Genomic DNA, 21,893 nt, shown 5'->3' with positions numbered 1-21,893 from the left:
TTTTTGAGCCTTTTCCTCATGCCTGGTACTGTGCTGACGAAGGTGAGAAACAAAAGGTAAACAGAATGATTTCTTTCTTCAAAGAATTTACAATCTCACAGAAGAAATGAATGCACAAATACAGTTAGGCTATGATATGTAAGCCCAGAGGAGGAAGAGATGAATTCTCCTGCCAAATTTAAGTTTTTCACAGGTCAGAAAATTACAGTGGAGACTTGAAGGGTAGGGAGAAGAAAGACAAAAATGGGAGTATGTTGCTGAGAGCAGCATGTTTAAGTACAGCGAGGATGTTCAGTGCATTTGGGAGTGGTGAATGGCCTGGCGTTTGGGGAGTCAGCCTGGAAAATGCACTGGCCCTATTACAAAGAATTGAGAAAAGATTCCCCAGACCGGAGGCTTGTGTCCAGAATACCAGCCTTGATTATGGGCTGCCACATTTGCAGGGGGCCTGGGTGACTTCTCACATGGAAGTGAGAGCCTATCTTCTACAACAGTTCATACAAACTGATGAATTTCTCCAAACATAAAAAGTTAGTTCACATGTGAATCAATCAGAAAAAAGTCAGGACCAGCAGTTAGTGTAATGGCTATGTCGCTGAACTCCTATGTAGTCAACCGTGGTTCGAGTCCCGGACCAGTGGCTTAAACTCACGCCAGGCGCATGTGCATGCATGCCCAAGATCCCAAGAGGAGAATGGAGGAGAAAGGATTGTAGCATGGCTATCCCCCTGGGAGGTGATTTCTCACTTTCTGTCTCTCTGTCTCTCTCTGTCTTTCTGGCGAGTGAACGTGCCCTGTAGCAAAAACAAAAACAAAAACAAAAACAAAACAAAACAAAAAAACCTCTCCAACAAAAAAAAAAAAGAAAAGAAAAAAGTGACAAATGTCCACCACATCTGAGGTCTATGAATTCAAACTTATATGTACAATTGGGGAGGGGGTAGTGTACACATTCATTTTTCTGTTGAGAGCTTCCACGGCTGTCAACAAGAGCATAGAAGACTTGGCACCACTGATCTAGACATTGGAGAGCCATCCAGAATCTTCACCAAGAGGGCAGCAAGATCAGATGTGTGAAAGGTAGTCTGTCAGCAGTACAGATCCTGGAGAATGCCACCAGGAAGGAGCTGATGTGAAGTTTTGGTTGATGACATTACTAATGGCCACCATTTATTGAGTATTTACTCTGCTGGACAAGGTGCTAGATGCCTGGCACTCATTTTGTTTTGTTCTGAATTAGCATATTTAACAGATGAAGAAACCGAAACCTAGATCTTAAAATTAGCCCAAGATCACCTGGCTATAATTGGTTAAGTCTGATGTTGACCACCAGGTCATGTGACTAAAGCTCACGCTTGTATACATGACCTTAAATTGCCTCCCGTTTTACTCTCGAGCACTGTTTCTTCTGCCCCCTCCTAATTTTCAGCAGGGAGTGGCTTGCTTCAGGGAAGTGAACTGTATGACTAGAAATACCATTTAGAAGATGAAAAGGAGAAAGGCCTTGTGACTCTTCATTGTTCTTGTTCCACAGAGAATTGATCATCTGCTGAGATAATAGTATAAATCCAAAGAAATCCCTCACTCTGCATGTTGATTCCTATTGTTATTTGCTTCCTCTCATTTCATGGACGGAGATTCTTGCAGATTTCAATTGGCAAATGAGTTATTTGGAAGAAAAATGCACAGTGTTGTTTTCTTCACGCTTCATAGTCATTAGCGCTAACGGAATAGCAGGTCTGTCTGAGCATATTCACACTCTCAGTTATTGTTGAAGTGACGTGTGCAAACAATGGCATTCACTTTTGCCTTTCATGGCAAATATTAAAAACACCCTAAAGCTCTGGATATTTTACCTTGGGAGATGAGGACTGCATAAGAAATGCACTGATGCCCTCTTGTCAAATAAAAAAAACAAATGTTGTCTTTAGATATGTGAAACCTCAGGGAGGAGGGCTTAACACTAGTTACCAGTAGGCATGGTGCGGTACCAGTTTTGAATTGCAAAAAGATCACAAATTGTCTCTCTTCTACACAGTCATATGCACCCGCATGCACATTCATACATCTTATGCACATTGTTTATGGACTGCTAAAATGACTCTGGCTTTCTAGCTCCAATTCACAGAAAAAGCAGAGGTAGCTATTGCCGCAGTTTTGGTGGAAGGCTTAGGAAGGCTCATGTTCATCATTGAAACAAATGCATGAAACTCTGTATATTCTATTATCTCAGTTTCCATGGGTAAAGGGTTCAGGCATGACCTGGCTGGATCTTCTCCTTAGGGTCCCAAAAGGCAGAAATCAAGAGTTTGCTAAACTGCATCCTTTTGGAAAGCTTGACTTTGGAAAGAACCACTAATAGGGCCCCTCAGACTTTTGTGGATTTCATTTCTAGAAGTTAAATAACTGAGGCCTTGATGTTCTTATTGGCTATTATTCAGGGGCTGCTCTCTATAGAGCCACTTATAGTTCCTTGCCACGTGGACCCTTCTATAAACTCTTTCATCCTTAAATTCTTTGCACTAGAAAGAGCCAGTCCATTTTTAAAGGCTCTCCTGATTAAGTCAGGCCCACTGAGAATAATTTCCCTACCTTTAAAAAAAAATTTTGTTCACTTCTAATCAAATTACTAGTGACATTCTTCACAGAAATAGAAAATAAAATCATAAAGTGCGTCTGAATCAGAAAAGGCCCTGTATTGCCAAGGCAGTACCATGCAAAAAGATTAAGTAGGAGGCAGTTGACTGCCCAACCTCAAAATACATTACAAACCTGTGATAATCAAAATAGCATGGTACTAAAAAAAAAAAAAATAGCATGGTACTGACACAAAAACAGACATATTGACCAATGGAACAGAATCCAGAATCCAGAAATAAACCCCAAAACTTACAGCCAACCAATTTTTTTTTTTTGAGATGTTTTTGCTATAGGGCACGTGCGCTCACCAGAAAGACAGGGAGAGACAGAGAGACAGAAAGTGAAAAAATCACCCCCCAAGGAGGATGGCCACGCCACAATCCCTTCTCCTCCTTTCTCCTCTCGGGATCTTGGGCAGGCACGCACACATGCCCAGCGTGAGTTTAAGCCACCAGGTCTGGGACTCGAACCACAGTTGACTACATGGGAGTTCAGCGACATAGCCATTATGCTAACTGCTGGTCCCACAGCCAACCAATTTTTGACAAAGGACACAAGACATTCCAGTGGGGAAAGGAAAGTCCCTCCAATAAGTGATGCTGAAAGAACTAGATACCTACCTGCAGAAAAATGAAATGGGACCCCTCCCTGTCTCTCACCATTAACTAAAATCAACTCAGAATGGATCAAAGTTCTAAATGTAAAGCTCCAGACTACAAAACTAATGGTGGAAAACACAGGAGAAACACTTGAAGATATTGGTGTAGGCAAAGATTTCTTAAATAAAATCCCCTAAAGCACAGGCAGTAATTCCAAAAATAGATAAATGGGATTACATCAAACTAAAAAGTTTCTGCACTGCAATAATTAGAGCAAAGAGACAACTCACAGAATGCAAGAAAGTATTTGCAAACTATGCTACTGATAAGGGACTGACAACTAGAATATACAGGCAACTCAAGCAGTTCACCCACAAGAAAATGAATAATCCTATTTTAAAATGGGCAAATGAGCCGAACAGACAGCTCTCTAAGGAATATATACAAGTAGCCAAAAATATATAGAAAAATATTCATCTCTTCTAACAAGGGAAATACAAATAAAAATCACAATGAGAGGGACCAGCTGATGGCGTAATGGTTACATCACTAGACTCTCATGGGTATCGACCAAGGTTCAAGTCCCAGACCCAGCAGCTTAAAACTCACTTTAGGTGTGTGTGCATGTGTGTCCAAAATCCCGAGAGGAGAAGGGATTGTGGCATGGCCATCCTTCCTGGGGAGGCCTCTCTCTCTCTGGTGAGTGCACTCTCTCTCTCTGGTGAGTGCACTCACCCTGTAGCAAAAATTTCTCTCTTCAAAAAAAAAAATAAAGACAAGTCCTTACAAGGTTGTGGTAAAAAGGGAACCCTCCTACACTATTGGTGGGAATGTAAATTAGTACAGCTACTATGGAAAACAATATGGAGGTTTCTCAAAAACCTACAAATAGGGCTACCATATGACCTAGTCATCAAACCCCTTGGTATTTACCCAAAGAATAGGAAAAAAATGCAGGCAGAAAGGTACTTGCTCATCCACATTTATTGCAACGTTATTCACAACTGCTAAGGCATGGAATCAAGCCATTCTTTGTCTAAGAATGAATGGCGTAACTGAAAAAAAATGTGGCACATATACACTATGGAATACTACTCAGCCATAAAGAACAATGAAGCCCAGTCATTTGATATGAAGTAGATGAATATAGAAGATTTAATGCTAGCTGAAGCAAGCCAGACTATGAAAGACAAATACTAATTGTCTTCTCAATATTTACCAAATGTCTGTATTCTGGCAGAAGTTGTAAGATTTGAATATATAATAGTGGGAGGGCAAGTGTAGATACCAGGGACTGAATAGAAGGGCATGAATGGTAGAGGGCGGGATGGAGGCGCTCAGGGAAAAAAAAATAATAACAGAAACAAGAATGTAAAATTCTCTGTTGAAAATGATGCCATACAGTGCATGTACACTTTGCAAAACCATATTGTATGCTATATAGATGTGCAATGATAAAATGTAAATAATAAATCATTAAAAAGAAAAAAGAAAAATCTATTATTTCCACTAATACAAAAATTAAAATTTCCTCATGATTTTCATGGTCATCTTTATTACATATAAGTTATAATCTTGAAAATGGCCTTCTTTGATTTATTTTATTTATTTAAATTTTAAAATGTGGGACCAGCAGTTAGCGTAATGGCTATGTCGCTGGACTCCCGTGTAGTCGACCGTCGTTCAAGTCCCGGACCCGTTGGCTTAAAACTCATGTTGGGCGCGTGTGCGTGCATGCCCCAGATCCCAAGAGGAGAATGGAGGAGAAGGGATTGTGGCATGGCCATCCCCCTTGGGGGGGTGATTTCTCTCTTTCTGTCTCTCTGTCTCTCTCTGTCTGGCAAGCGCACATGCCCTAAAAGCACAAACCTCTCCCAAAAAAAAAATTTTTTTTTAAATGCAATTTACTTATTTCCCATATAGACTTTCAAAGCTAGGAGGAACTGTAACAAGTTTTCTTGTCTCTCTAACAGGATTTGTTCTTAATTATAAACTAGGAAATTGACATTTTAGTTTAAATATTGGATTTTCATATTTAATATATTACCTATGAGTCTTGTTTCTAAGAGAGTGCCTATGAGGTCTCACTGGCCAAATCCAGTTTCTAATCTATAGTGGAGCCAGATCTGGATTTTGGTGTCATTCCAAGGCACCCCCATCTTCTGAGACTCTGCCTGGTCGAAATCTATAACTCTTGCCTCCAGCCTGCAGGATAGGTTCTCCTCCTCCTCCAAGATCATCAGCGCAGCCCTTTCTGACCCAAACTTGTCAGCAAGTGTGTGACTCATGGACTCCATTGTACCTTAGCCCTCATATAGCTATGTGTGTTTTTAAAATTTTATCTTTTTTCCTATTGCTAGCTATATACTATGGAAATTAAAATTTAATTTAATTGGCATTGACACTAAAGTTCAGTTCAAGGACTTAAATTTTAACATTTTAATAAATACATTGTTTTACATGTTTTGGCTCCTTCTGGGCTGACATACTCAAAAGAATATAAGGAGCCAAGGAAGATTCACCAGAGAATAATTGAACTCTTCTCCAAAACATTCAAAAAAGTTTGGCTTTTCCTCTGTTATTATCCTGGAAATTTCTAAATAATGTTTATATCTCTTGTGTTTTTATATCTCTTGTGTTTTTCAGTCTTTTCCAATGCATTATTAATAATCACTAAAAGTTTTCTATTATGATTAATCCATGTTATTTCTTTTTTTAAAAAAAGGTGTTACATATTCTTTTTTAAATAGTATACATAAACCACACTAAAATGTCTTTCAAAAATAAGTAAAAGACAGTGTTTTGGATACAGGGAATTCTAATTAAATTGGTAGAGTTATGATCAAATGTATGAAGTAGACATCACTACCTTATCTTCAGCCTTTGCCATAACAGGTTAATAAACACAAATAAAACACAGGTGAGTCTGCTTAGTTTTGAGAAGTGAAGGGATTTCGCCAGCATTTATATATTCATATAACCAGTTACATCTAAGCCTAAATAAACCAATCTCCAGTAGGCTTTGAGATGGCATTCACCACCTTTGTAGAAAGATGAGCGCCACTAATGAATTACCAGTTATATCTTTAGAAAGGACAAATAGTGATAGCACTTAACTGAAATTACTATCAAATTTAAAAAATATATATTAATTTAACCACAGGCCAGTCTTACTTAAATCAGGATTGTCCAACAAAAATATCCTGTCAGCCATTCATGATCTGAGTTCTGGTGTAGGGGATCAGTTTAAATATGGTGCACATAAAAAAGGTGAGACATTTCTGTCTTGTCATAAATGAGGCAGTGGCCACCTATTACTCAGTAGTAGCTTTTTAAAGATAAGCTATCAACTCTGCTCTTTCCGACTTCTTTTTAAAAATATGGAACGCTTCATGAATTTGCATGTCATCCTTGCGCAGGGGCCATGCTAATCTTCTCCGAATCTTTCCAATTTTAGTATATGTGCTGCCAAAGCGAGCACTGTATTTCTTTGTCATATCTTTCTCTAAATAGGGCTGTCAAAATTAATTTCAATGACATAACAATTAAAGTTGGGACATGAGCTTTTTATTAAAAATATTTTTCTTTATTTATGACAGAGCACGTGCACACGCACAGGACAGTGGGAGAGGGAGAGATGATCCATCCCTTCCCTCTGGTCCTCCAGCCTTTTTGATCTTGGACAGTCATGCATGTGTCTGGCACATTTCAACCTGATCAGGCCGGGAATTTAAACCACAGTCACCACGTGGGATCCAGCTTTACATAAGCAGCTCATTACTGCTGCACCATAAAGTTGGCCTACTTTTTATTAATTTCTACATAATTGTTTACATATGTAGTTAGAGTAAATTTGAGTTTTACTAATCAATAGCACAATACAATTAGGAATCACACTATTGGATCACTAACCCTAATTTCACATTTGGAGGGAAAAGAAAATGTGTGTAGTACATTTGTCAGACAGTCAAAGAGTTTCAACATTTTCTTCTCTAGAAAAGCATTTTGTTTGTTCTTTAGATTTCCCTGAGGCCCTTTCATCCTGGCCTCCTTCTGCCATCCATTTTTGTTGTTTACATGTTGGTCTCCATGAATATCATTACTGTCCCCTACTTGAGGGAAGGGAATGTGCTTTGGGCATTTTTGTATTTCCCATAACACCTAGACCTCACAGTCATTGAATATGTATTTTCTGTAATTACTTTAAATATTCCAAAAACAATTGCTCATCAAATTTGCAGATGGCTAGGAGAAATCAGGAGGTATAGCTAATAAATTGAATATAATAATTGGAATTGTAAAAGCTCTCAAAAGGCTGAAAACCTTACAAAAAGAAATATAAGATACCAAAACTTGACTTCAAAAATACAAAAACTGAAACTAAGAACATAATAATGTGTTTAACAGCATGTTATACACAGCTGAAGGGAAAATTAGTGAACTGGAAGACAGCTCAGAAAAACCCATGCCAAATGAAGCGCAGAGAGCAAAAGAATAGAAAATGCAAATAAGAGGCTAAGGGACAGGGAAAGTACCTCAGAGAGTTGTGCACACATATTATTGGAGTCCTACACGGATAGGAGAGAGAATGAGTTAGGAACAATATTTACACAGATAAGGGATGAGAACTTTTCAGAAAGAAAAGATCAAATTACAGATTCTGCTAAAAGAACAAATTCCAAACAGGGTATGAAAACAAATCCATACCTGGATTCATTATAGTGAATGTGCACTTCTAAAGATAGAGAAAAATCTCAAAAGCAGCCTGAGAAAATGGGTAGATTACCACCAAAGAAGCAGTTATTGTATTTTAGGATGAAATAAAACGCATCTAGCTTGCGTAATTTGTTGAGTTGACACCATAACGTTCATCTTACTTTGGAGTCTGATTATGCCATGACATTTTCTTTTGAAGCTGGGGCGCAGGACTTGACTATTTAGTAAAAGAGATAGATTTTATTTTTTAATGTAGCTTCAAGAGAGTAGACCAAATACCAATGCGTAGAAGGCCCAAAAGTCTTATCTCTACTAAGTATAAGGAAGAAATATCTAGTAGTTGAGTTATTAAAACCTGGGGTAAGTTACTTTAAAGAAGTGATTTCTCTGTCATCAAAGGGTTTGGTTAAAAGACAGATACATTCATTCATTTACGAAATATTTATTCATCTATTATATACTAGACATAATTTTTTCAAGAATTATTTTATTTAACTTTGTTTATTTCTTTATTTAAATTTGACCAGAGAGAAACAGAGTGAGAGCAAGGGGGCAGGGGTGAGAAAGCAAGCTGCCAAGTCTGGGACTCAAGCTGTGGTTGGCCATGTGGTAGTCCTTAACCACTATGCCACCTGCTGGCCCCATGTACCAGACATAATTATAGATGCTAGAGATAGGTCAGTGAACAAAGGACAAAAATCCCTTCTATATAGAGCTAGTACAATTAGACAATAAGCATAATAAATAAGTAAATTATGCATTATGTTAGAAGATGGGGAAAAAAAGAGCAAGGTGAAGGTAATCAGAAATGCTGGGGAGGGTTTACGATTTAAAATGTGACAGTCAGAGTAGGTATCATTGAAAAATATTATTTTGCCAAAGACCTTAAGGCATAAAGGGATTAAGCTATGAGGATTTATACATTTAAAAAGGAACAAATTTGTGAGAGTCACTTCCAGCTGTATAATTTAGTCCTATCATACATTTCAAAATACAATTTTAATTTTAGCTCATGAAATTCTGTTATTATGAAATAGTGGAAGTTAGGATGACTTAATTTTTATTAACAGAAGCTTCTCATCTTCTTTATAACATTAGAAATTTTGCATTTGAAAAATGTTTCTTAAAAAAATTTCAAATTCTAGAAAGAATGTTATATCTTCCATTGGTACCTCAGAATTTGGAGATTAGAGTGGATAATTAGTATAAGCTTGTTAGAGAACTGGGCTGTCAGTGCAGGGGAAGAGATATAAAGAAACTTCACAGAGCATTCAAAGGTAGAATCATAGGTTTTCTCTTCAGAATCAGGTTGCTTTAAAAAGAGAGAAAGAGAGAGAGAAGTCAACAAACATCTAAGTGCTTTGATTTGAAAAAATAATGTTTGTCTCTGATGTTGAATTCTGCAGTGCCAGCCATTTGAAGTGTAGAGGGCTTTGACATGTACTGAATGAAAAGCTAGGAATATCTTTCCTGTTAACCTGTAGTCATGTGTTGCAGGCACATAAAAAATCGCTTTGGACGGTCAAACCCAATGAAGGCATGGTTCCTCCGGAAACTGATGTTCAACTGACACTGACCGCCAACCTAGATGACATAGTGACATTCAAAGACACAGTCGTCTTGGACATCGAAAATAGCAACACCTACCGGATTCCTGTCCAGGCTTCAGGAATTGGTTCCACCGTTGTTTCAGATAAGCCCTTTGCTCCAGAACTCAATTTGGGGGCTCATTTTAGGTAGGGAAAAATCAAGGACTGATATTTATAGATATTACATATATTGCATAAGCTAAGCATCACCTTTACTTTAGAAAATTATTTCTTTTTTTTCTTTTCATTTATTTATTTTTACATTTACAAACATTTACTTTACATATCAAAAAATTTTAGCTCATACTCCATAGTTCTTGACAGTTTACAAACAACTTTCAAAATTTCAAAATGCTGAATTTTAAAGATAGTGTTCAAAATATTTCTTATAGTTTTGTATAATTTTATGACTCTATAACAACAGAAGCAGTATGGTTTCAAATATATATTTTTTTTAGAGTGCAGACACTCGGTATACATTAAGTGGGGACATACAATGAAAAGTAAATAGAACTAGCCTCTTCAGTCCCTTTCCTTTTCTATCCTCACTTCCCCACTCCTGATGGGCATATCAGCCACAAGAAGACATTTTCCAGTCATATGTTGGTTATATTTTCCAATCTATGACTCTCAACACTAGAGAGACAGGGTTTGTAGAAGTGTATTCTTCTCTCAAACTTACAGTGGCTTCTTTGTGATTAGTTTGCCATCTCAACCTTGGCTTCTCTTCTTTAATTCAGATACACTGCTTAGCCTCTCTCCATGGTATAGAAAATACAGGTACCTCTTAATGGTAACTTACAATAGTAGAATTACCTAGGAAGGTAAAAAATTATAGCAAATACATCTTATCAGTTATTGCAAGGCCACTAGCTTTTTTGACTTTATGTCCTTTTTTTGCCCCCTCTCTGTAGCACCAACAATTGAGATGGTTGCAGTTGGTTTCCCCTGATCACTCAGGAAAAGTTAGAAGGCCTAAATATTTAAATAAAAGGTAGTGTAGTATAGCTGTCTATGAGCATAACAGTGTAAATGTTGACTCAAAGGGTATGAGGTTTGATTGCTAAGGGTTGATGATATGTGTGGGGATTTATTTCTGGTCCCTCAGGAGAGTGATGTTGGTATCACTTGTTGACGCTTGAAGGGCAGTTGACTTTGTACCTGTCTGTTGGTTGCTATGAGTGAATATCAAAAGGCTGCTTCTCTGACCTTCTGGGTCTAATGGGCCCTGAGACCAAGTCAGGTGCACCGGACTTAGAGAAGATGTGACCAATAATAACCAGTTAGGAGGCCTCCCCACAATTCCATCCATACATTCTATCCTCTGCTCTATTTGCCAAGTGTGGGACTTTTTTTTTTTTTTTGAGAGGTTTTTGCTATAGGGCGCGTGCGCTCGCCAGAAAGACAGAGAGAGACAGAAAGACAGAAAGCGAGAAATCACCCCACAGGGGGGATGGTCACGCCGCAATCCCTTCTCCTCCATTCTCCTCTTGGGATCTTGGGTATGCATGCACATGTGCCTGGAGTGAGTTTAAGCCACCGGGTCCAGGACTCAAACCACAGTCAGCTACATGGGAGTTCAGCAACATAGCCATTACTCTAACGGCTAGTCCCACAAGCGTGGGACTTGAGTGAAAATACTATAAGCCAGTTGAGAATGAGGTAGCAGGCAAATCAGAGGGTTGGACTACATGTTTTTAGACAGTATCCAATTATAGGGGCCAGCAGATGGCATAATGGTTACATCACTGCACTTCCACATGACCAACCATAGTTTGAGACCTGGGCCCAGTGGCTTGAAAATCACACCAGGTGCATGTATGTGCATGCCCAAAATCGCAGGAGGGGATGAGAGGAGAAGGGATTGTGGCATGGCTATCCCTTAGGAGGACTAATCTCTCACTTTCCCTCTCATTGTCTCTGTCACTCTCTCCAGTGAGCACACATGCTTTAAGGTAAAGAAAACCCACATAGTCGACTCCGGTTCACGTCCCGGACCCGGTGGCTTAGAACTCACACCAGGCGCTTGTGCATGTGTGCCCAGGATCCCGAGAGGAGAATGGAGGAGAAGGGATTGCGGTGTGACCATCCCCCCTGGCGGGTGATTTCTCGCTTTCTGTCTCTATGTCTCTCTCTGTCTGTCTGGCGAGCGCATGCTCCCTATAGAGAAAACCTCTCCAAAAAAATAATAATAATAATAAATAAATACCTCTAAAAAAATAGACAATATTTAATTTTTTAAGTCAACTAGATATATTCTCCTCTCTGCCTGTCTATTGGCCATAAACTAGGATATTTTGTTATTATACACCAATGCTTCTACTTTCAAATTCCTTTAAATGTAATCAAATATAATTATAGAAAACAATATATTGCAAGCCACTCCTTCTTACATGTTCTTCTTCATCTAGAAACAGTTTCAGCTAGCCCCCAAAGGATATTCCAACTCTGCCCAGACTGGATAGTTTTCTATATACAAGTGAACTATAGCTTTTAGCAGCCAATTTCCTCTCTGCTTAAGCCCCATTGTTATTCTTTTTATCATAAAATCATGATACCAGCAATCTACAGAAAAATCTTCAAAAGCAGCGTGGGTAAACAACAGCCCATTGCTTATTTCTGTAAATAAAATGCTATTGGCATGCATTCACACCCCTTCATTTACGTATTAACTCTGACGGTACTTATGTGACTACGTAACAAAACAAACAGTTGACTAGTTCTGGCAGATATCATGTGGCCTAAAAAAACTTAAAATATTTATTACTCAGCTCTTTACAGAAAGTTTGCCAACCTCTTTTCTGTAGAAATACCCTTTCAGGTTGCATATTTTGGGACAATTCCTTTAGATATCCATAGTTTGTATTATCTTATTGACAAAATGGGAGGAGGTATACTTATTATGACTGGGTTGCTCTGATGATGAAAAGATACACTGTGAATAAGTAACAGAAGTCTGTCCTAGTTTATAGGTAATATATATTCTTTATTATTTGCCCCAGAAGCTTACCATCAGCCATAAAGTTAAACTGGCGGCTAAAGATACTCTGATAAACATGCCCTGTGGACACATATTTAGATAAAAATGATTATACCTGACAACTGGCAAATATCCCTTATGATTATTTATTTCATACTCCAACTTATTTATTAGATATAATGTCATTTCCTAAGGAGGAACAGATAGAATGAAATCTCAGAGCCTAATAAAATTTTTAAAATAAGAAGTTCTGAGTTAAGGTTTTTCCTGGGGAAAAAAACTAATACTCCCTCAAATCAGGGAGGTAAAAAAAAAACAACCAAACAAAACCACATTTGAACTTCCTCCAAGATTTTTTAAATCTCAGTTTTTGAGCAAAGATTCAGGCATCAGGAGGTCCTTCATAAGTGTTTGTGGAATAGAAGAATGAATGAATGAATGAATGAGCAAACGCAACATTTTAAAGCACATTAGTTTAAGAAAAGTGACCAGCCCAGATGGCATTCTAGCCCATTGCACTCACCCTGACATTTGTTGAGGCTTGAAGGGTATGTGTTTTTTCTCTTCAACATTTTCTTCAAACTGAGTCCATCATCCAAAGATGTTTCACTCAGTCAGAAATGTACTAAGACAACCTGAAATATGCTTCTTCTCCAGTAGGTATTTTGCTTATTAGAAATAATAAGAGTGCTTGTCATGTGAACTGTGTCTGTGTGTTCTATAGTGTGTTTGACCTTCAGAAGAAGATCGAGAAGACCACAGGCCTTTACCTCATGATAGCAACCCTGGGATCAGACCCAGTCCATGATTCCAAGTTTATCGGCCCCCTGAGTAGATATTACTTTATCCCATCACTATGAGAATTTTTTGTACCATCATGACCTGCCTGTGACGCCAAGTCTTCTGCCTCAAGTAGATACTATCTCGTTCCCTCTCTACGATAGTTATTGGGAGCATCTTGACTTAGTCTTCATATATTTATAGGACACAGAAATGGATGATTATCTGTTGATGATAACATATATAGTATCTTCAACTGGACTGCTGTGAAGCATATTCATGTTGGATAAATTCACTTTATAAGCTGTAGCGATGTAGTGATTGAATGTATAAAAGAAAAAAATTTAAAAACCAGGAATGTCTTATTTTAAAAATATTTCTAGGGGAGTAATTACCAAGGGTGTAGACCCAAGCAGAATATTCCAATGTTGAGTTCAACACCTGCCTCTTTTCCAGCCTGGATACCTATTATTATCACTTGAAGTTGACTAACAAGGGACGTCGGGTGCAACAATTGTTCTGGATGAACAATACTTTCCAACCTCAGGACAAACTGAGCAAGAAGGACCAGGTTAAGAAGGGGCGTGCTGATAGCAAGTCCCATTTCAAGGATTTCCAGAAACCCAAGGATCAACGGGGCCCTGTGTTTCAGATCCACCCCGTCAGGATGGAGCTGAACCCAGGCCAGACTATTGATGTGATACTTGAAGGCTATTCCACTACTCCCAGGGTAAGAGGGCAGCACATTCAGAAACTATTTTTCTCCTAAATAAATCTTAGCTATATCTATTTCTTAAGAGAATCCCTTGACATTTATGTGAGAAAGGATATGGTGTCTCAAGGATTACATACAGCATTGAGTTACCATGGCAGCAACCATTGCTTTCAAGGTTTAGCTCTGCTCAGTTTTCTGTTTGTTTCTATAGCTACCATGAACCCAACCTTAAAGGACCGTTAAAAGCAGGCTCTCATTCCAAGGGTCGGTAATGACCAGCCAGCAAGTCTCTGGTAAATGAACATTCAGTTTTTAGCCAAAGCAAATTGTTCTGTTAACAGTTAGCAGTATCAATTTAATATTTATTCAAAAAGAGTGTTTTATAGATACCGAGCTATCTCTCCTATCCAGGTATGGGAGCATCCCTAGTTTCTCCCCTCCTAGCCTGACTTAAAACAGCATCACATTTTAAAACATCATCTTTTTATGTATCAATGAAAAGGCCACATTTATCTTTAGTAACTCTGCTTTTCTCCTCTTATTTATATTATTACCATACGTTCTAGATAAGACATTTAAGCAGATCCAAACCATGTGTCTGTTTATTCTAATTCCCTCATGAAGTTTAGAAACCTTCAAAAGCCTAAAAGACTTTCAGAGTCACTTAAGAGGAGACGTACAACAATTAGATGTGAATAAGAAATTATTTCTAGAAAAAAGTTTCTCCCACCTCACAAATCCAGACTTTGTGAACGAGAAATAATGTTTGCTTATGCTCCTGCTTGTGTCACCAAATTAGGAAATGATGTTGAATTTCCTCTTCATGAAATATGAAGCAATAAGAAATGTTCCTCCCAGCAGACACAATGAGAAAGCTGATCCACTGCTTAGATTTTCACAGACTCCACTTATTTACATCATTTCTTTACAGAGCGGTTTCAGTTAAAACACATCCTAAATGCAAAAACAACAGAAATTATCTCATTATGGAGTATGTAACATGTTCTTTCTGTTGCTCAGAGGATCAGTCAACTTTTGAGTATGTACCATGTGACAAACACTCTGCTAGGCACTGAGGATGCAAAGATGACTAGAACATAGCCCCTTATCTCAAGACACTGACATCTAGACTGTTGGAAGAGCTCATTTACGATGTGGTCATCAAGAGCTGAATCTGTTTTTAAAGGCATTATATCTGAGTTTCTATTGGACAATGAAAGTTTTATTCAAAGCTTCCCTGGATGTTCTTCCAAATCATACTACATAGTGATAAGAGACCTGAATTCATTAACATCCCAAACCCAAGCATTCTTCAATATAAGCTATTTGTGATATAAATTTACTTTTGGCATTTTCTATTTTATAAAAACCTAGGTTGCTTGAATCCAAAGAAATAGTTTCTATTGCATGATTTTTAAATGTTGAAGAGTGAAAGGCAAAATTTTTTCAACTAGTTTGATAAGAAATAATAATTACCATTGAACCATAAGCCCCATGAGAGATTTTATTTTCCTTGTTCATCACTATTTTGTATGTCCAGCCCCTAGTGCAGCTCCTAGTGCATAAAAAGATCATGTATATAACACATACATGTTGAACTGAATGTAAATTGATCATGTCCTCAGGGATAGTCAGAAATAAACACAAAATCTGTCAAAACCATATTTACCCAAACACAGTTATGTGACCAAAATCATCCCTGAAATTCACTATTTAGAAAAATGTGTCCTCTCTTAATGTCCTCATTTGGGTAGTTGAGAATCAGTTTACTCTCAGTGGGTCATTAAGTCTTCTGAGTTATAGTTGTTCCAAAAATGCTGGTGTATCTCATCTACAGATAGTCAAAGAAAAGCTGGTGTGCCACGCTGTTGTTGGGGCCCAGAAGGGGAAGAGCTTGGTGATGGCTGTGAACGTCATCTGTGAGTTTATAGCACCTCTTATCCATCTGTCCACCAAGCAGCTCATATACCGACTGGAGAAGGTCAGTGGAGCTGTGTGAGGGAGGACTGGGTACCCCACCTGAGGCTCATGTTCACATTAATTTTGGAAGCTAAATCCTTTTACACCCATTAATCAACCAATGTTTTTTAAGCATCAAGGGCCAGTGCACATTTAACTAAAATTTCTGAATCTAAACCTACAATCCTTTGAAATGTAAATTGCTATAGAAATTCTTCTTCCATCTTTCCTGATATATGACTAAAGCAAAGAGGTATTCCAGTACACTGAAAATGCATGTTAGTCATTTCACTTTAGGTAAAAATAAATACTGCAATAGGGAAGGGTTGGAGTAGAATTGTCAATAATTATGATAGTAAGAATACCTACCACTTATTGATTAGTACATTCTAGACATCAAGCCATGCTCATTACATACATTTTTTTCCAGTTGTCCTCACAACAGCTCTATGCAATAGGTTCTGGTCTCACACCCATGACACACAGGAGAGACTGAAATACAACTTCAGCAATGTAGCTTGCCCAACACTGCTGTAGTGGAATCAGCTTCCATTATTGGAGTCACACTCTTTAATTTAAAAAACTATATATGATCATGACTATATATAGCAATTAAGGGAGGGCAATAAAGGGGAGAGTTAGGGTACAGGGGAGAGAGGGAATGACTGCTGCTCAGTACGTGGGTTCAGGATAGTGAAGGGAGATGGGGGAGAGATTACAATAGGACTTGACCTATTCCTAGGCAGGGTTCCATCCTAGAATGATTTACCAATCCAAACAGGCATGTATGAAATACCTGTTCTGAGTCTGGGACTGTGCTGGTGAAGAAAATCTGGGACCCACACAAATCCAATCAAAGCTAAAAGACTCATTGAGGTTATAGGCTGTAAACAAATATTTTTCAATTTAATTGTTCAAATTACAATGATAAACCATGCTAAGAAGAGGTATAAGAGGCTGTGAGCACGTATCAGGCCACCTGACTGACTGGTACATGTGGTCATAGACCACTTCTTTGAGCAAATTCCTCAAGCTGAGATGGAAGTAAAAATAGAAGTTAGTCTGGTGACAAGGGAAGGAGAATTATAGACAAAACAGCTCATGTGAGCTGTTAGCAAAACAGCTCATGTTTAAGTTAGGAAAGGGCTTGGCGAACAGAAATAGGGTACTTTGGACAGAGGATATGCCAAGAAGGCAAGAGGTCCATCTGGAGAAGTAAGCAGGAGCCAGATATATATAGCATGCCTGGCAGGCCTGCTCTGGACTTCAGTTTTGTTCTAGATGGCCATTGGAGGGCGTTAGAGAAGGCAGTGTTGTGGTCAGATTTTTCATTAAAACAGTCACACTGGCTGCTGAATGGAATATTATTAAGACTTGTCATAGGCCAGGCACTGTCAGGTGCTAGAAATGCAACAGTGAGAGTAGTCCCTTCCATACGAATCTCAGAGCCCACTGGGAAGACCAAGCATTGAGTCAGCCATTGTCCCTTAGTGTCTGTACTGTCACAGAAAAAGTACTCAGTGTGCCTGGGCCTAACCAGTCACAAAGGGAATCAACTGGCATTCCTTTCAGTACCTGGAAGTTTGCAGGAGAATCTTCAAGACCATTTATTCTGGTAGCAGTTTCCATTATGTTGCATTCATAAAACAAATATCTACTGAGCACCACCATGATGAGTAAGAAGCTCTGCTAGATGAATAAGGGAACCTATAGTCTAGTAGGGAACGTGAGATGTACAAGTTCAATTCAAATCAAAATAATTTCTGAGCATCTGCAATGTGTCAGGCACCTGCAGTGTGTTAGGCCGAAAAGGCACAGTGAAGACCTGGCTTAACAGACTAGTGGGGAAAGTGGACAGGAAGTAGAACAAGAGTTTCAGTGGTAGGAATCTAAACTAACAAGCTTCATGAGACATGTCAAAAGAAAACATTTTATGAGTTCCAACTATGGTTATTAAGATTTCATTGCTCCATTTTAATTCTTCTTTTTTGAAAGTAATCAGGAGGGACCAGCAAGTGGCGTAATGGTTACGTCACTGGACTCCCATGTAGTTGACCACTTTGGAATCCTGGACCCAGTGGCTTAAAACTCATGTCAGGCACATGTGCGCTTGTGCCCAAAATCTTGAGAGGAAAATGAAGGAGAAGGAATTGCAGTGTGGCCATTCCCCTTGGGTGGGTGATTTCTCACTTTCTGTTACTCTGTCTCTTTCAGTGTCTCTGGCAAGTGCATGCACCATATAGCAAAAATCTCTCTCTTTAAAAAAAAAAAAAAAAAGGTAATCAGGAAAGGTATTTGTTGGCAACAGCTGCACCAAATTTGGTGGCATCATATTTTCCCTGAATGCAATTATTCAGAGAAAATTCAGTGAGTATTTATTGAATAGCTATTCTATGCCAGACACTATAATACACATTTATTATGCAGCTTAGTTTCTTATTCGATTTTTCTAAGCCCATAAACACTTACAAAAATATGTGAGCATTGCTGCTTTTCTTCTCTTTATATTCTACTTGTTTCGGGGGTAGGAAAAAGCACATTTTTATTTAGATATCTATTGTTTGAGTTTAGCACTATTAAAATATGCAAATATTTCAAATATGGCAATAATTTCTTACAAGAACTAAAAAGTCAATTATTGAGTTATAACTCCCTGCTTCTTTGTTTTTACCCTTCTCTTCTGCCCCCCAAATATCAGAAGTTTGAAATCCATCTGACCACTGTATTGTTCATTGTTCATTTCCTGCTCAGATTTAATGCATATCAGGGACAATGGAAAAATGCTACTTCATTACCCAGCATGTGCAGGAGACCTGTTAGGTGTTGGTGTTCAGATTTAATTGTATAGCGCCCAATTATTTCTTCTGTCTCCTGTTTTCGGCTCAAGGCAGTACATCTGATTTGGTACATTACAATATAATGATATCAACACTGTCTATGGGAAGAATTTTTCTGTAATTGTTTCCTCAGATTCGATCTACTTTATAACTATCATACCATTCATAAGCCACAGAGATGAAACCACATCTCTGTGGGATTGAAAAGGTCAACTGAAACCAGCAGCCAGTTTGTTTCATGAAGTTCCAGCAGCAAAATCTGTCTGCTGATATTTGGGGAGACAAACAATCCAGAGAGAAGGGGTCATTTTAAAATAGAACAGATTCTCTGTGCTTTGACTCCTACTCATCACTAACCTCCGAATGGTCTCTTGCCAAAACCAACCAAGTGTGTCTCCTTCACTCAACGCCATCTGCAATGACACAGCAGCCTTCAGGGAAGGTCACGGGGTGTACATTCTCCATGTAGCCTTAACTTAGTATACACAAGAGTGCTGCTCCCACCCTTCCTCACACATACTTACTAGTACTTACTATGCAACCTGCAGGTGCAAGGCAAGCCAGGTATGTGCTATCATCTTAGAGGGAGGGACTCAAAAGCTGGCATCTCAATGGGAAATGCCAGACCAAACCTGAGACAACCTTGGCAGTGCACAGGGGCTAAGGACTCCAGTGAGACAGAAGGTTCAAGCCAATGGACACTGGTCACCCAAGCTTGTCTATGGCCAGGGGACCCAGGAACCACAGTGAAAGGAAGACTGCTGGACAAGGAACTAGAAGACAGAATCAATCAAAATATGAAGTTAGGAGGATTTAACTAAAATCAAAACAAGGAGAAAAGGCATATCGAAACAAGGCAAAAATAGGCTGGGGAAAAGTAGACTAGAGTTATTAGAAGCGCCTGGGAATGATTGGAGGGAGGCTGTCTTTGGAGATCAGAGACTGAGGTTTCTGGTCATCTTCTGCAATTTTTTAAGCACCCTCTTTCCAGAGAGCATTAGAACTAATGTGGGCCCCAACATCAGAATGAGGAAGATCTAGTCTGACTAGAAACTTCCAGCTCAAGATCTATTTCTGATATACTCTCTACTTGAAAAATTAAATCTGTCTAAAAGAGCAAAAAGACTCTCTTCTAAATAAATTATTCTGATACTATCAGGAAAAATTTACAGGAGTTATGAGCATCTATCAGTATGACATAATTGTATTTGTGAATTGGGTATTTTAACCATGAAAAGATATAAAGGCAAAACATTTTATTTATTATGATGATGCCTACGGGCCAGCAAGTGGCATGGTAGTTAAGGCTCTGGACTCCCACATGGCTGACTGCAGTTTGAGTCCCAGGCCCGGAGGCTTGTTAACTCACTTTCCCTCTCTTTCTCTGTCTCTCTCTGGTGGGCACACATGCCCTATAGCAAATTAAACATAATAATAATGATATAATGATATCTAGATTCTCTATAAGATATCTCTAACTATTAGACTTTAAGACACTAGCTATTGCTAGATTATCAGACTTTATTGTACTATGAAGGTAAGAACTTCTATGGTAAGAGTTCTGTCCAGAAGCATAGCTTATGTAAGTTTTTTCAACTAGACAATAAGAGAGTGAAAAATCTAACCTGTATTTTCTGATTTATGTAAGTTCATTTATCAGTAGTCTACTATACAACATTCTACATGATTTATCTAAATCTCTTGCAAGGAAGAAAAATTGATCATACAAGGACTTCAAAAAGTCTGTGGAAAAATGGAATTTAAGTACAAGTTTATTTTGGTGCAAAAAAAACTTTTAAAATCCATTCAAGGTTTTATCCTTTTTTAAAAGAATGATTTATTTAATTTTGTTTATCATTATTATTATTTTTTAATTTGATACAAGCACTTACCAGAGAGCAAGAGAGAAAGTGAGAAAGCAAGCCACCAAGTCTAGGACTCAAACTGCAGTCGATAATGTGGGAGTCCAATGCCCCAACCATCATGCCACCTGTCAGCCCCAGTTTATATTTCCATTAACTTTTTGAAGACTCTGCATATATATTTTGCAATTACTTAGGGCTTGAATTAGCTATGCTTACCATGACCTTATGACTTTGAAGGAATTTAGAAGGAGCTCTCACAGGCCAGCTAGAGCTTTGTGGCCTATATGGAGAGAGAGAAAAAATGACTGTTAACAATGAATATGAGACTTTTGTTGCTAATGGCTTACTATATTTACCATAATTTGGTTGGTTTCCTCTTCTTTCCCTTTCTGCAGAAACCTAACACTATCCTTGAACCCAATTATCAGCCCTTGGTCATAAAGAACATTTCCACCCTACCTGTGCACTTGTTGCTCTCAACAACTGAACCCTTCTTCATATGTGAGACTGATAAATCTCTGCTGCCCGCAACTCCTGAGGTAACTTGACTGGAGACTCTCCTGGGGGGCTGTGTGTGATAAAGGAAGAGAACTATGACTATTCACTGCCTAACTTCAGTCCGGAAAACTACAAGGAATTCAGGAAACAAACTGAAAAGGCTATCAAAAATTTCAAATGAGTGATTTATATATTCCAGTATCAATCAGTAGAAACAGTTACTAATGGTGTGAGGATTTCCAGCTCATTATGATAACCCTTTCACTCCTGCCCATTATAATAAAGTCAATCTATAATAAGTAGTAACTTTCTACTAAGATCTTTTAATTCTCCTCCATTAAATTCCTCCTTACCCAAGGAAATGAGGAATAGGCCATGCCCAGTCCAGCAAACCAATCTCCACATAGTGAGAAATCTGAACTAGACTGAGGGAGAGGCTGTGAGCTCACCACTGCCACCATTCTAGGAAGGATGCAGCATCCTCTAAACAGCCCTACAAGATTGTCCCTGTGGTCCTTTGCAGGGTGTGAGGATGCCGGTGAGAATGGCTATGCCATGGGCAAGCGACATTGTAGAGCTGCAGGAAAGGAGGATTGAAAGAGAACCCAGCCCCCACATACCATTTTGTTCAGCTCTAGGCTGAGACGTGTTCTAAAGGAGGAAAGGAGAGTAGGCAGCAAGCTTGAGATCTCAGAAGAGGGGTCCTGTGACGGGA

At 38.6% G+C, this 21,893-nt stretch overlaps 1 protein-coding gene and 1 non-coding gene across 2 annotated transcripts in view; one reads left to right on the top strand and one right to left on the bottom strand.

Annotated features, from left to right (window-relative positions):
• The window catches only part of HYDIN (HYDIN axonemal central pair apparatus protein), a 378,086-nt gene that overhangs the window by 184,555 nt on the left and 171,638 nt on the right, over positions 1-21,893 (top strand). The window contains 4 exon segments of the mRNA XM_006152662.1: positions 9,453-9,691; positions 13,761-14,034; positions 15,857-16,000; positions 21,076-21,219. Coding sequence (XP_006152724.1) covers positions 9,453-9,691; positions 13,761-14,034; positions 15,857-16,000; positions 21,076-21,219 — 801 coding nt within the window.
• Positions 6,614-6,720, bottom strand: LOC114008566 (U6 spliceosomal RNA). The gene has a single exon (XR_003550087.1). It is a non-coding gene; the product is annotated as a U6 spliceosomal RNA (small nuclear RNA).

This window comes from Tupaia chinensis, unplaced genomic scaffold, assembly GCF_000334495.1.
Source record: "Tupaia chinensis unplaced genomic scaffold, TupChi_1.0 Scaffold000355_1, whole genome shotgun sequence".
Lineage (NCBI taxonomy): Eukaryota > Metazoa > Chordata > Mammalia > Scandentia > Tupaiidae > Tupaia > Tupaia belangeri.
This window is presented reverse-complemented; position numbering and strand designations above follow the sequence as displayed.